This window comes from Malaya genurostris, chromosome 3 (assembly GCF_030247185.1).
Source record: "Malaya genurostris strain Urasoe2022 chromosome 3, Malgen_1.1, whole genome shotgun sequence".
In the NCBI taxonomy this organism is placed as follows: domain Eukaryota; kingdom Metazoa; phylum Arthropoda; class Insecta; order Diptera; family Culicidae; genus Malaya; species Malaya genurostris.
Genome location: NC_080572.1, coordinates 297,389,851 through 297,404,245, shown reverse-complemented (window position 1 = coordinate 297,404,245; position 14,395 = coordinate 297,389,851). Strand labels below are relative to the sequence as shown.

Below are 14,395 nucleotides of genomic sequence, written 5' to 3'. Positions count from 1 at the left end.
GAGTAGTTTTCGAGCATTCAAAAAAATGAAATAACAATATATTTTTGTATGTGGCAACTTACTTTATAAAACTTGGCACATGCACGTCGAGCATATCTGTCATAGATGCCATCAATAAAACCACTTCGACGTTGCGAATGAGATAGCCAAGGATGTCAGATATTTTTTTTAATTCGAACCAAAAATCAGTCTGAGCAAAAAAAAGTCGCTCTGTTGGGAACTTAGTTTTCCCTAGCAATTTGAAGATTTTTAGGGGCTCCTTGTCAGTCTGTGATTGATTTCAGAAATCTGTATCATTTTTAAAATTTGTGCAGCATATTCAGAATGTGTGGAAAACACATGCATCAACATGCATAAAAAATCTACCCTGACAATGTCTAGATAATTAAGTTTAGATGCGATTACTGCATACAAACATAGGTATGGTCGCTATAGAAATGAAGCGTATGTAATTTTTGTGAAAGAAAGTCGATTTCCATGCATCCTCCATTTTATCTGCTTCCGTTTTCTGGTATCGTCATGAAAAACGTAAGTTAATTCGAAGTTTGAAGTGTTTTCGGTATTTTACTTTGAATCAAAATTTTGTAATTATATAGGGCTGACTACGACACAAAACTGTTGTGGAGATGATCGAACTGTTGACGTAGGACTACCTAACTATGGAATTTTAATGTTGATCGTAAAACAGGTTTTAAAACTTTCTTCAATTTTGTACCATTTCGAAATAAATTTAACGCAGGGGTAGACTGGTTCTTCATTTTGCTTTATAAACCTTATGAAGAGCTGCCCATTTTGCTTCAATATGATATAATAATATCTAATAATTATATCAATAAGTATTTACTAAAATTGAAAATTTTACTTGAGATAACCTTAGAGAAAAAAGAAATAATGTGTGTTCGTCTTTATGGTGTTTGTTAAAAAATTGGTAGGGGCGATTATTTTTGAGTTTGCCTCGGGCGCCAGAAATGTTCACTACGGTTCTGCATCAGCCTACTGTGGATTTCTATGCGCCGTTCGCCTCGCATGAGAGGCAATGATTTTCGTCGGAATTCCGCTGATTTTCCCATTCGAAATGCTGAACGACCACGATCATCGAGTGCTGAATGATTTTAATCAGGGGTGACACTATGCATCCAAGTAGAATCGACTTGTCCGTACTAAGTGAAGCAAAGTCTTGGCAGTACATTCCTTTTGTGGAATTTGGCCTTTCTGTTTCAACCGTCGAAATAACACCAGATCTCGACATTTTATGCAATTCTAAGACATTTGGCATCAGAAAAGAAAATTCGATGTCGGAGAACCAGAGTCGATTTTTTCCAAAGAATCGATTTTAAGATTAATTTTTGTACATCAAATTAGTTCTCGATTCCAAGACATTTGTCGTAAACAATGTTTCGATTTTGGAAATCTCAAAAATTATTCGAAGTTCCATTGTCGATTTTTTTTTATTTTTTTTTTCGAGATGACACTAAAAATTATTTTTCGATATCAGAAATCTCAAAAATTTTCTATGTTCTAGAGTTGATTTTTTTTTTAAATTTAGAAATTATAGGTCTCGATTCGGCAATTTTTTTCAATTTTTTGATTCCGAAGTTCTAAGATATATATTTTTGATGCCTTCGAAATGTCTGAAACGACGAGATCTAGAGTCCATTTATTTAAAAAGAAGTGGACTGAGAATTTTGAGTTTAACAAGATCGTAAATTTATTTTTGATGCCAAATATCTGAAACCACCGGCCCTGGTCCTCAGTCGGTGAAACGTGTTAAGTCCAGGGGGATTATAATACCGTCCGAAGGCAACCCACTGTTTCAAAGTATTCCTCAATTTTAATGGAAATATTATTTTAATAAGACATTATATATTTTTAGAACGATGTTATTTGTCGTGAATTTTTGGTTTTGATTTGAAACCACTAAAAAGAATTAAAATCTAACTCGAGCCACTATGCAGACTATACATTTTTTACATATCCGGAGTAGCTCAATTAGTAGAGCAGTTTCACCTATTCAATAAGGTATTCAAGATCTCGTGTAAAAGTAAATCAACATTTGGAAATACTATCTCGTAACAATAAATCACAATGTCTGACATCTGAACACTGAATTCGATCATCTTTCTTTCCCACAGCTCGAGGAAATTGCCACCATCATCAGTCACGAAGACTACCTCCAGAACAGTAACGATCAGTCGGTGATCGAGATCTGTATAAACCGCGTGACATCATGCATCAAAAAGTCCAACACCATCGAAAAACACTGCGCCGGGTTGGTGAGTCTTCTCGAGACCTGCCTGAATTACAATCTGAAGCCGTCCAGCAAAGAAACCGATCCGCCACACGCAAAGATTTCCTCCGATATTATTTCCAGTATTTTTCTGGTAAGTCAACGCGTTGAATTAGGCAAATGAATTATTCTAATTTAACAACATGATCACATCTTTTACAGAACTACAACAAAAAGCATGTGATGGAAGTTACACTACCAGTAGCGGTGAAATTTCTCAACAAAGGAAACTTAGAGCTATCCCGAAACCTGGCCAGTTACCTCTCGTCGGCGGCAATCGAGTATTCGTATCTGCTGTCGCCTCACGTCCAACTGATTCTGGAATCACTGCTGAACGGCAACTACGGCCTGTGTCACGTGCTGTCGCAAATCTACGATGCTGCCTCGGATCCGATCAACGCGGAAGCGAAAAGATTCGTAGAAATCATTCCTAAGTGCGAACACCAGGAGCAGATAGTGATCCTGCAGCTGCTGGTTTCGATCGCTAAAACCAAGCCATCCTCCCTGCTCGATAGCATTCCTCAGTTGTTCGAACTAGCCCATAAGCCAACAATCTCCGCGGCCGTAATGCTGGTGATCCTGAAGCTAGCCGAATTCAAACCAATCAAGATGAGTGAATACACGGAATCCGTGAAAATCGTGGCACAAGTGATACCTCCGACGGTTGGTTTCGCAGCACAAATTCTCTCAGCCATTGGAAAATCCAGTAAAGATCGAGCGCAGGTCGCTCTGGATTTTGTGCTGGAGTACCTTCCGAAAGCAGACCGTCCACTGCAAACAATTCTGCTGAACGAAGCTACCAAACTGTGCACCAAGTATCCAGTTCTATTCACCGATAAGGTCACATCCGTAGTCCGGCAACGGCAACTGAACAACAGCAATCAGATCAAGCAAACCGCAGCAGGGGTTACAATAGTCAATCTAAACTCATCCGCATCGATCCCCGTCACGGCGGTATCACCGTCGGCGGTGATTTCCACCCCGGTAACGCTCGATACCCGGTCTATCATTTCCAAAACACCGAACGTGGCCGTCATTAGCAGCAACGGCAGTAGCACCTCGAATGGGGCCAATGCTGGCAGCAGTCTCGTATCGACCACCGTCATAAATACCTCAAACGGAACGACCACTTCAACCATCCATCCGGCGCTGCTGACCAATTTTATGAACTCGGCCAACGGCATACCGACGGTGAACGGTGGTGGCACCAATCCCATCGTTCCGCCGACTCCGCCCCATACCGGGTAAGTTCTAGAGTCAGTCATTTAGATTTCAGGTTCTTATCGCAATGAGATTATAACAAGATTTTGTCCGAGGCATTTTGTGTCGGTTCCAAAGGCTTACAAAAATGCTCTTCGATTGTCTCAGCGAAATGTATCTAGTCTCCATGAAACTAGCAAATTAAATAATTTACTTCCGAAATCGAAGGACTTTCATATCGGTTTCTTAATAACTTCAAATGGTTAAGGTGGTGATGTACTTTCCAGGATGTATGGAGCCATCACTGACAACTGTTCCTGAGACCTTTTCTTGGGCCCTTGCTCGAAGCGTTGTGAGGATTGAATCGGTCAAATGGGCAGTTGAGAGTTTTGCTCCGTACAAGTCTCCTGGAAAGGATGGAGTTTTCCCAGTGTTACTGCAGAAAGGGTATGAACATTTCAAACATGTTTTGAAGAAAATACTTACTTTTAGTCTTGCGACTGGATATATTCCAAGAGCCTGGCAGGAAATAATTGTCAAATTTATTCCCAAAGGCGGTCGCGACACTTATGAGGAAGCGAAGAGTTTCAGGCCTATCAGTTGCTTAGTTCTTAGTTCTTAGCTCATTTCTTCTTAAAACAGTGGAACGCATAGTCGATCACTATATCAGGAATGTTAGTTTGGGCGTGCATCCGCTACATGAAATTTAACACCAGCTTGAAAGGTCCACTACAACCCTGTTACATGATGTTGTGTACAACATTGAAAAAGCTTTCTCACAAAAACAATCTTGCTTGGGAGTTTTCCTAGATTTTCCTAGATATCAATTCTGGAAGCAGCCCGTGATCATGACATACCTTCAAGTATCACAATTTGAATACACGCAATGCTTAGCAATCGACTTCTTTGTTCATCGCTTCGGCAAGCAGAGATTAGAAAGCTGAGTGTCTGTGGGTGTCCTCAAGGAGGTGTACTATCCCCACTTTTATGAAACCTAGTCGCTGATGGTCTGTTCAGGAAACTAAATATCTTTGGATTTCCGACTTACCTTTTTGCCAACTATTATCATATATTGCTGACCGGTATAAGCAATACCACTCTCTCAGATTTAATGCAGCAAGCCCTGCGATCTGTTGAACAATGGTGTTGTCAGGTTGGATTATCTGTAAATCCGGGCAAAACGACAATGGTCATCGTAGAATTATCACAAGAACTCGTCCGTTACAGTTATTTGGTTCAGAGGTTGTTGTGGTTGATCAAGTTTAAAGTTAACAACAATACTGAATTTTTTCAAGTTTAATGAAATGAATATTCGCAGCGGAGCGAAAACAGAAACATCCATATTCCATTACGGACAATATCGTCGTTTTGTACAACCTGATCAGGTCTCCTGGGTGAGAGCCCCACCAAGTTCCGGTTATTGTACGAAGGAAATTGATTCGCTGTAGGCACTTACGTTTCAGATACCTAATGTGACATTCCCAGGTGCCTTTGGAGTCGAACCAGACCCCGAGATATTTAAATGAGAAAACCTGAGCTATGGTTTCACCCCTTAGTTGAAGCTGTAGTTGTGCTGGTTCTCGCTTCCTTGAAAATACAACCAGCTTAGTTTTCTCCGTAGAGAACTCGATACCCATTTGAAGAGCCCATGTTGACAAGTTGTCGATGGTATCTTGTAATGGTCCTTGGAGATCGGCAGCTCTGGGTCCTATAATAGACGCAACGCTGTCGTCGGCAAGTTGTCTTAGCGTGCAAGATGTGTTGATACATTCATCAATGTTATTTACGTAAAAGTTGTATAAAAGCCATGCTCAAAATGCATGTGTTTCTCGGACAATAGATTATAGAAAAAGTTGTTCAAAACTGGTGAAAGACCATGCTGATGCAACTTCTCAGATAGAACTGATGCCATTTGTTCTTTACGAGCAAATGCCATTTGAATTTCTGTTGAGAGCAACGCTAGACAATCGTTCGTTCCTTTGCCCCTGCGGAACCCAAATTGTGTACCTGAAAGCAATCCATTTATCTCGACCCAATTGTCTAGACGGAAGAGAATCATTTTCTCCAACAATTTCCGAATACAGGAAAGCATAGCAATCGGTCGATACGAATTGTGATCGGAGGCTGGTTTCCCAGGTTTTAGAATGGTGATAACTCTCACGTCTCTCCATTCGTGTGGAACAATATTACCCACGAGGAACTTGTTGAATAAATTCAACAAGCGCCTTTTGGCAGAGTCAGGCAAATTTTTCAACAAGTTGAATTTAATTCTGTCTAACCCCGGGGATCTATTGTTACACGACAAGAGCGCAAGTGAGAACTCTACCATCGAAAACGGTGTTTCGTTTGTATTCGAAGTCGCGACGCGGGATTTCTTCTGTTCCGGAACAGAATCAGGACATACTTTTTTAGCGAAATCGAAAATCCAGCGGTTAGAATATTCCTCGCTTTCGTTCGCGTGATTTCGATTGCGCATGCGACGGGCCGTATTCCAAAGAGAGCTCATTGCTGTTTCTCTCGTTAATCCGTCAACAAACCTTCGCCAGTAACCGCGTTTCTTAGCTTTAATCAGACTTTTCATTTGAAATTCTAACGCCGCGTATTTTCGATAATTATCTGGGGTTCCGTTCCTTCTAAACGAGATGAAGGCTGAAGCTTTTTTCGTTTTCAGCTCTGAGCACTCTCTGTCCCACCATGGGTTGGGAGAACGTATACTAGTCTGCGCGCTGGGTACTCGTTTTGTCTGAGCTTGAATTGCGGTGTCAAGAATCAAGCCAGCCAAAAATGTATACTCTTCCTCCGGAGGAAGCTCCTGTGATGTTTCTAGTTTCTCAGATATCGAGCGCGAGTAACTTTTCCAATGAATGTTTCGTGTGAAATTGTACGAAACATTGATTGTTTCCGATGGTCTTACACGGTTGGTGATAGAAACTATGATCGGCAAGTGATCGCTACCGTGAGGATCACAGATCACCTTCCACTTGCAATCTAACTGTAGCGAAGTCGAGCAAAGGGATAAATCCAGCGCACTTGGTTGTGCTGGCGGTCTAGGGTTCCGTGTCATTTCTCCCGTGTTTAGAATTGTCAAATTGAAGTTGTCACACAGATCTTGGATTAAGGAAGAACGGTTATCATCATATAAGCAGCCTAATCCTGTACCATGCGAGTTAAAGTCCCCTAAAACCAACCGCGGTGAAGGAAGAAGTTCTATGATGTCTGCAAGCCGACGATGCCTTATCGAGACTCTGGGAGGAATGTAGATAGAAGCTATACATAGATCTTTGCCTTTAATATTAATTTGGCAAGCAACAACTTCAATTCCCGGTGTCGAGGGGAGGTTAATACGATAAAATGAATAGTACTTTTTAATCCCTAAAAGTACCCCTCCATAAGAGTCTTCTCGATCCAGGCGGATTATGTTGAAATTATGGAAGTCGAGGTTGATGTTAGAAGTAAGCCAAGTTTCACTCAAGGAGAATACATCGCAATTATGAGTATGTATTAAGTGTTTGAAAGAATCAAATTTTGGGATGATACTTCTGCAATTCCACTGAAGCCAGTGATCATATTTTCGATTCTCATTGGTAAATTATCCATCAAAAGATACAATCGCTGCAAGGAGGGTCCATTGTTCAGTCAACTGGCAGTAGAGCATTTAGGAGGCTTTTTAGAGGATCAGTAATATTGAAGGCTGCTAATATCCAGTCCACCATATCAGAAAATTTCAATAATCCAGCGTTTGTTTGTTTTTCTGGTTGTGATTTGCGGTCATTCGGGTTTTTTGATGCACCTGAAACCAGGAGGTGTTTGCTTCGGTTTTGAGTCAGCACTTTTCGTTTTTGTTTGATCATTTTGTAACGAAGAGGACATTCTGAGGCCTTTACGAGGAAGCTTAGGAGAAGCCAGATTTTGTCTTTTCCTGCTTCCTTCAACCTGCGTGTTAGAAGGTCCTTCGCCTGGGTCGTCAGAGGTATTCTCTTCAACTGGCAAGAGTGCAAACGGGTTCTCAGGGTTCGATAGAGTGGTTCGTTTTAGGATTTCCGCGTAGGAACGTTAAGAGCGTTCTTTCACGGATCGCTTCAATTTCTCCGCACGCTGTATGTACGTAGGACACTCCGACAGACCATGAGGATTCTCCCCGCAGTAGCAACACTTTTCCGCTGTTCTTCAGCAGAGATCGTCCTGATGGGTCTCTCCACATTTGCCGCATCGTAGTTTGTTGCAACCATAGGTTGCCGTATGCCCTAGCTGTTTGCAGCTTGTACAATGCCTTACCCGCGGTACATACAGCCGAACAGGTAGACGAACTCCTCACTACCAAATAATTTGGAAGTGCAGATCCGGCAAAAGTCACGCGAAATGAGTCCGATTGGTAAAATTTACCATCAATCGATTTGGAGTGCAATTGCTTGCACTCCAAAATTTTCACTGGCTGAAGGTCGGGGTTTTTGAAACGGCCTACCCCGTCCTTCACCAGATCTTCGATCGTCAGACTTTCGTCACGGACCACACCGTCGATCTCAACCACATGAGACGGGACGTACACGCGGTACTCCTTCGTGAACGACTCGCTGGTAGCAATCCCGTTTGCTTGCTTCAGGTCGGACACAACAACGCGTAACTTGTTTGGCGGAACCTTCTCGATAGAGTTTATTGCCGAGTAATGTTTTGTCAGGTTCCGGGCAATATTCAGGACTCTGAGAGGCTTTGATTTGGGTGATTTGGGCTGGAAATATACCACCCACGGACCCCCCGAGCCATCGTCTTGGTAAACTTTTCGACGAGGTGGCAATATCTCAGAGGGAGATGGAGGCATCGGAGAGGGGGATGGTATCGGAGGGGGAGATGGCGGCATCTCGGATTCAGACTCGGTTTCTAAACGTTCTTCGTTTATTGAAACTTCGCCTTCTTCCGAGATAACCCCATTGTCATCAATATCCATATTTTAAGTACGGGAGAAAAGAGTCTCCCGCACTTGTAATAAGAATTAAAAACAGTGAAAAAGAAAATATATAAATAGAAAAAGTAAAAAGAAAAAGTTTGAAAAAATACTTAACAGTATGGCCCGGCAATCTGTTAGGTGAGTTGATCTTTCACTCCTCCGTTGTGGCTCAGTGTGACCTTGACTCAGGATTGTACGACTGCGATGCGGGTAGCAAACAATGGATGGGTGTCCGCTGCTGCCCGAGTATTGCACAATAGCGTCCACTGTCGATACCGTCGGTGCACAGGTAGAACTCACTTGCGGGGATGCTGCTTTTTATCACTTTTATTTAATGCCTATACTACAGCCTTTGCTGTGATAGGCACCTTCGTTTTGCCGATGTCGATTGTAAGAAAAACGCGTGTGTTCACTTCGAACATTCGGCTACGAATGGGTTGTCTTCTTGTCCAGTTTATCACATGGCTTACCGTAGTGAACAGCTTCTCGGCAATATTGACATGTGGCCATCTGATTGTCATAGGTAACAAGTGATTTGCACGGTATTCTTGTATCTTGACCGAAAATCACATAAGAAGGTATAGGCTTCTTCAATTGTATGCGTAACAAACGTACGCCATTTAGAATACCGGGGAAAAAATTCTTCCACTTTTCTTTTTCGATAGAGAGAATCTCTCCGTATTGGGACATAGTTTTGCGAATATAAGCACTATCTTCCATATATACTGGAATGTTGTACTTAATGTTCTTGTGCTGCACATTGTTATTGTCATTTGCGAATTGAATTGCATCCAACTCTTTATAAAACTGGATGTAAACAACATTAATCGTCTTATTACATTGGAGTAAATGCACACGTTTAATGTCAAGATGCATTTGCTCCCTTAGCAAACCTTCAAGTTCTCGTATCGAAGGTCGAATTTTGCACTGCCTGAAGTCAACATCAGTTGTATTCTTTCGTGTCGGCGGTAGCTTTTGTTCGTTTGGTTCACTCATTTCGAGGTCGTTCTATTGTTCACTACACAATATTGTACTTGGTTTCTTCTGTCCCGAACGTAAGTGATTGTGTTTTATCGACTGACTTGGATGAGATGTGAAAGCGAACTGTGATTGTCCTTGTTTGAAACGAAACTCACACTGCGAACGGCGCACAAAACAAACTCGTCCTGTAGCACAACTGAATGCTTGATTCTGTGTTTGGAACTGAATTCTGAACCAGAAATTATATTCAATTTGGCTGTCAATTACCGGAATAGCTCTGTGAAACAACATTTCAATAAATTCCTGGGACTCGATCAGTTCCAAAAGTTCAAACATACCTCAGAACAATGGTTTTTAACTTTTTCGTATTCTTGGTTTCAGTTACACGCGCCGTGCGAAGCTGGGTGATTCCCGGAGTACCGGCCGGTTACACTCCGGCGGAGGTGGAAACAAAAGCATGACTAGGTTGAACATTGCCGGCGGATCGGTAGGCGGTCTGCACAAATCAATGACGAGACTCAGTTCGTCGCAACTGATTGGTCAGTACAATGGCGGTGAGTGCTTGATCCGATTGTGTCTGGAATTCGATCTGTAATCAAATTCTATTTCAGACATGGTAACGCTGGATGAATCCGGGAAGCCCTTGAACAGTGCGAGTGGTGTCAGCGGAGGTGCTGGCACAAGCAGCGGAGTCAGTGGAGGCGGTGGCATCGATGGAAGCAGCGCTGGCGGTGGTTCCAACTCGAACAGTAATATTCTGAACAGTCATTCCAGTGGCAACGTAGCAATCGCGTTTGCCAACAACAACAACAACAACAAGAACAACAGTACCCAAAACTTCTCCTCACCGGTTCCACCTCCTCTTAGTCAACATGTGACCATTACGGGTGAGAACAAATGGGGCATCCCGCAAACGAAGATCACATCGGGCGGAGTGACGGTAACAACATCGCCAACCCGTGGTCAGAGACCGTATTCGCAAGGTCCCAGCACACTGATGGGTTCTACCGGTGCACTGGGTAAGAATTCCCTGGGCGGACTGAACCAATCCACCGGTTCCATCGGAATGGTTCACGTGCATCACGCTTCACCTGCCTCACCGACTTTGTTCAACAACCATTCCCAACAGACATCACCACAACTGACGACGCTGTCGCTCAACTCGAATGACGATGCCAACAATCAGGTTAGTGTCTCGGGACCAGCCACGGTCACATCACGGCGGAACGACAATCGCAGTGTAACGCTGCTAAATGCCAGCAATCAGCGTGTGAGCGTTTTCGAGCCGTACCCGATGCGTGACACGATCCAGCACTTTTGCGAGAAACATCTGGACAAGATCAAGGCTTTCACGGAAAGTGTTGCCCAGCGAATACCTCCACCGGCGAAATGCATTATCGAAGAACGGCGGGCAAAAAAAACGGCTAAACTGCACTTTGCCTGTCAGGTCCGGGGACCGCATTGTCTCTACTCGAGGACTATGTTCACCATGCGAACACGCAACCCTCGCACTTGGATCCATCTGATGTTCTTGGATCTGCAGGCCAGAGCACCACAGAATGCTCTCAGCAGTTGGGATCCAAGTGTCAGCCGGTTGAAACATTGCTGGGATACGTTGAAATGTGAGAACAAGACTTTCATCACGCTAGTCACCAGTGCGTTCCCGAACTGCAAGGAACAGGAAGCGTTGGTCAATGAACTGCGGAATGCCGGATTCTTCGATGTGTTTGAACTGGGTGCCGTTAGTACACCGGAAGGGGCAAGTAGCGAGGATTTACAGTTTCAAGTGAGTGATTGTTTTTTTTTTATTTTTAATGTTGTCCGCTGCGTTATTGGTCCCGGGTTGGCGGTTCAATGCATAGGACGCTGGTCTTACAAGCCAGTTGTCGTATGTTCGAGCCCCGACCTGGAAGGATTCTTAGTGTCGGTAGGATCCATAGTACTAGCCATGCAATGAATCTGTACACTAAGAATCGGCTGCGAAGTCTGATGAAACAGAAAGGCCAAATTCCACAAAAGGAATGTAATGCCAGGACTTTGCTTTGCGTTATTCAATTCGGTTACTTTTTTTCGATTCCAGTGGGGTTGTTTCCTCTGTAACCATCCGGAGAAGGCGATGGGATTTCTGCACGGCAATAATCAACCGGTCATCGAAGGTCAACTTAAGGAGAAGAAAGGTAAATGGCGCCTGTTTCGTCGGTGGCGCACACGATACTTCACACTGTCGGGAGCTCATCTGTCCTGCAAGGGTTCGGTTAGTAGTTCGCTCGGTTTTTCGGATCTTTCCCAAAACACAACGTTTGTTGATCGTTTGTTTTTGTTTTGTTTTCCAGACCGGTGGCGAAAGTATCGACGTCAACCAGATTCGTTCCGTGAAGGTCTCGCGGGGGGCGAGAAACATTCCGAAAGCATTTGAAATTTTCACCGGTGATCAGACGTTGATTCTGAAACCGAAGGACGGTAACAAAGCGGAAGAATGGGTCCAATGTCTGAGCATTGTGCTGGCACATTCACAGGTTGGTTTGAATCTCCGGAACGAAACTGTACTACTTTCATGAATAAATTTCATTCCACGCAGGCACGCGATAGTCCAACCGCTCGTACCAATAGTTTACCGGCGCGAAGTATCGGCAACAGTCGGACTGTATTCTGAACATATCACACACACACACACACACATCAGTACTTTAAACGTAAAATCTAAAAGACTTAAAATTTTATGGAATATCATGTACTTAAAACAAACACTACGAGAGATAGATTCCATATTGTTTAGACTACATACTGATAGATGAAGGCAAACCCCTTAAAAATGCATGTTGTATCGACAATCGTCTTGATTAGGTGATAAAAAAACATAAGAAACAATATATTTCTAGTAGCTAGTAGCAATAATCGGCCAAACTCAATCAAACAATGTGTCAATTTTAAATTGATTTCAAGTGACAAGTGACAAATCGCATATCAAACTGACAGAACGGAATGAGCTTCGGTTTTCCAATCGAGGGAAGCTCGTTAGTTTTTTTTTTATCTCGAGTATACTTTTAATCGAAATGAAGAGACTATTCGTTGCCTATTTTTACTCTTGAACGTCGTGAACTGAAAACAAGCAAAACTCAGAGAAATCGCTCATCATTTTGCGCTCCACCACCCTTCCAGCTATTGACTAGTCTGTAAGTTATATGAACACAAACATTTATATATATACTAATGATTAAGATTCAATTTTGTTATGTTTTTACATATCTATACTACTGTTGTCTAGAAGCGGGCGACAGAACGCGCGCCGGACAGAATATTTACGATTATTTATTGATGAAAGTGAAAATATATTAATCCTATGAAATAAATGTTTTCCACGTGTGACTGGTTAGTGTATTTTCGTCGGTGAAGAGAAATCCTTTCTCTAATACGGTCGGTATTAAGAGACTTACGCGACATTAACAAAACAGTTTTAAGTCGGCAATGTCAGATACGTAACCGCGAGATTGATATAGGACTATCTTACTATTTTCCATTCCATTCATTAGGTGAAATAAAGAAAATACTTAAACAGGGAACAAGCTATTAGTTTGATAAAACGCTCTGCAAGAGTGAAATTTTGAAAATCCACCCAGTTGAATATAGAGAGGACCGCCAGTTTCTGGAAATTCTGGAAAACTGGTGGGAGAATTTCGTCGACTTTGGTAAACTAAATATTATTACTGGAGATTTTAATATTGATTGGCTCAGTGGTCAAAGTTCGAATCAATTGAAACAGTCAGCAGAATTCTCCAATTTGAAGCAAACTGTGAATTATTTGACATTAATTTCGAGATACAGTAGAACATTGATAGATCACTTGTATTCTAATTTCGACGGTGTTTATTGAAATGTGGAATCCGATTGGAAGATTTCAAATCATGAAACAATTGTAAAACGAGTATCCCTAGAAATGAAGAAGGTACGGTGAAAATGAAGCACTCTTTTACAGTATTCATGGACCCCTGGTTATTTCATCCTATGCAACTTCCTGCACGGCCGGCAGCCATCATTATTCATTGAACTACCTAGCCTGTATGATCGTTCGTCTGTAATAAAGCTGGTGAATAATAAAATCTGGTATAATATAAAATATTGAAACATGGTGTCAGAAGCTGACGCAGGCTTCTAAGTGTTTTCGGCGTCATTGGAAGAAATCGCGAAAATATTACCGAAAAAAATGTGAAGAAAACTTTTGCAACTGTACAGTCGGGAAGGCGGCCATTTTGAAAAAGTGAAGAAAAGTTATCCGAATATCCTCATCGACATGGATGGAAATCAATTTAAGATGTTTTTGGAACATCAAATGAATATTTTTACGCAACTGATGCAAACAGTCACATCGGCAACTCGAGATTATACCAGATCACCTCGAGAACAACCGCAAGCTAGTACGTCTGGTGTTTCCGTTCCACAACCGTCTCCGCTGGCATTAGAAGGGGACATGTCAGAGAACTTTGAGTTTTTCGTGCGAAGATGGGAGAATTACTCAAAAGCAATCGGTATGGACAAGTGGCCGGTAACTGACAACGAGAGAAAAGTGAGTTTTTCATTGTCCGTCATAGGGGAAGCTGCAAGAAAAAAGTTCTATAACTTTGAACTAACGGCGCAACAGCTCCGCGATCCGGTAGCAGCATTGGTTGCAATCAAGGACAAGGTCATCGCAAAAAGGAATATCATTATAGATCGGCTTGACTTTTTCTGTTCCGGACAATCTACTAACGAATCGATAGATGACTTCAGTTGCAGATTAAAGGCGCTTGCTAAAGTAGCTAAGCTAGGAGAGTTAGAGAAAGAGCTATTGACGTACAAGATTGTTACTGCCAATAACTGGCCTCGGCTTCGAACGAAAATGTTGACGATTTCGGACATTATGTTCGAGAAGGCAATTGATGTAGGGGCAGAAGAAATTGCCGCTAAACGATCACAGGAACTTGGAGTGTGCCCGGAAGTGAACAAAATGA

The 14,395-nt window shown here is 42.4% G+C and overlaps 1 protein-coding gene across 2 annotated transcripts in view; it reads left to right on the top strand.

The window, feature by feature from the left end:
- The window catches only part of LOC131435523 (protein melted), a 32,617-nt gene extending 19,841 nt beyond the window's left edge, over positions 1 to 12,776 (top strand). For both annotated transcript variants that reach the window (XM_058603515.1, XM_058603514.1), the window contains exons 3-9: positions 2,133 to 2,381; positions 2,450 to 3,531; positions 9,792 to 9,964; positions 10,022 to 11,196; positions 11,491 to 11,664; positions 11,744 to 11,926; positions 11,989 to 12,776. In XM_058603515.1, the coding sequence (XP_058459498.1) occupies positions 2,133 to 2,381; positions 2,450 to 3,531; positions 9,792 to 9,964; positions 10,022 to 11,196; positions 11,491 to 11,664; positions 11,744 to 11,926; positions 11,989 to 12,063 (3,111 nt within the window). In that variant the 3' untranslated portion in view covers positions 12,064 to 12,776. The remainder of the gene's footprint in view (positions 1 to 2,132; positions 2,382 to 2,449; positions 3,532 to 9,791; positions 9,965 to 10,021; positions 11,197 to 11,490; positions 11,665 to 11,743; positions 11,927 to 11,988) is intronic.
- The last annotated feature ends 1,619 nt before the right edge of the window (positions 12,777 to 14,395 follow it).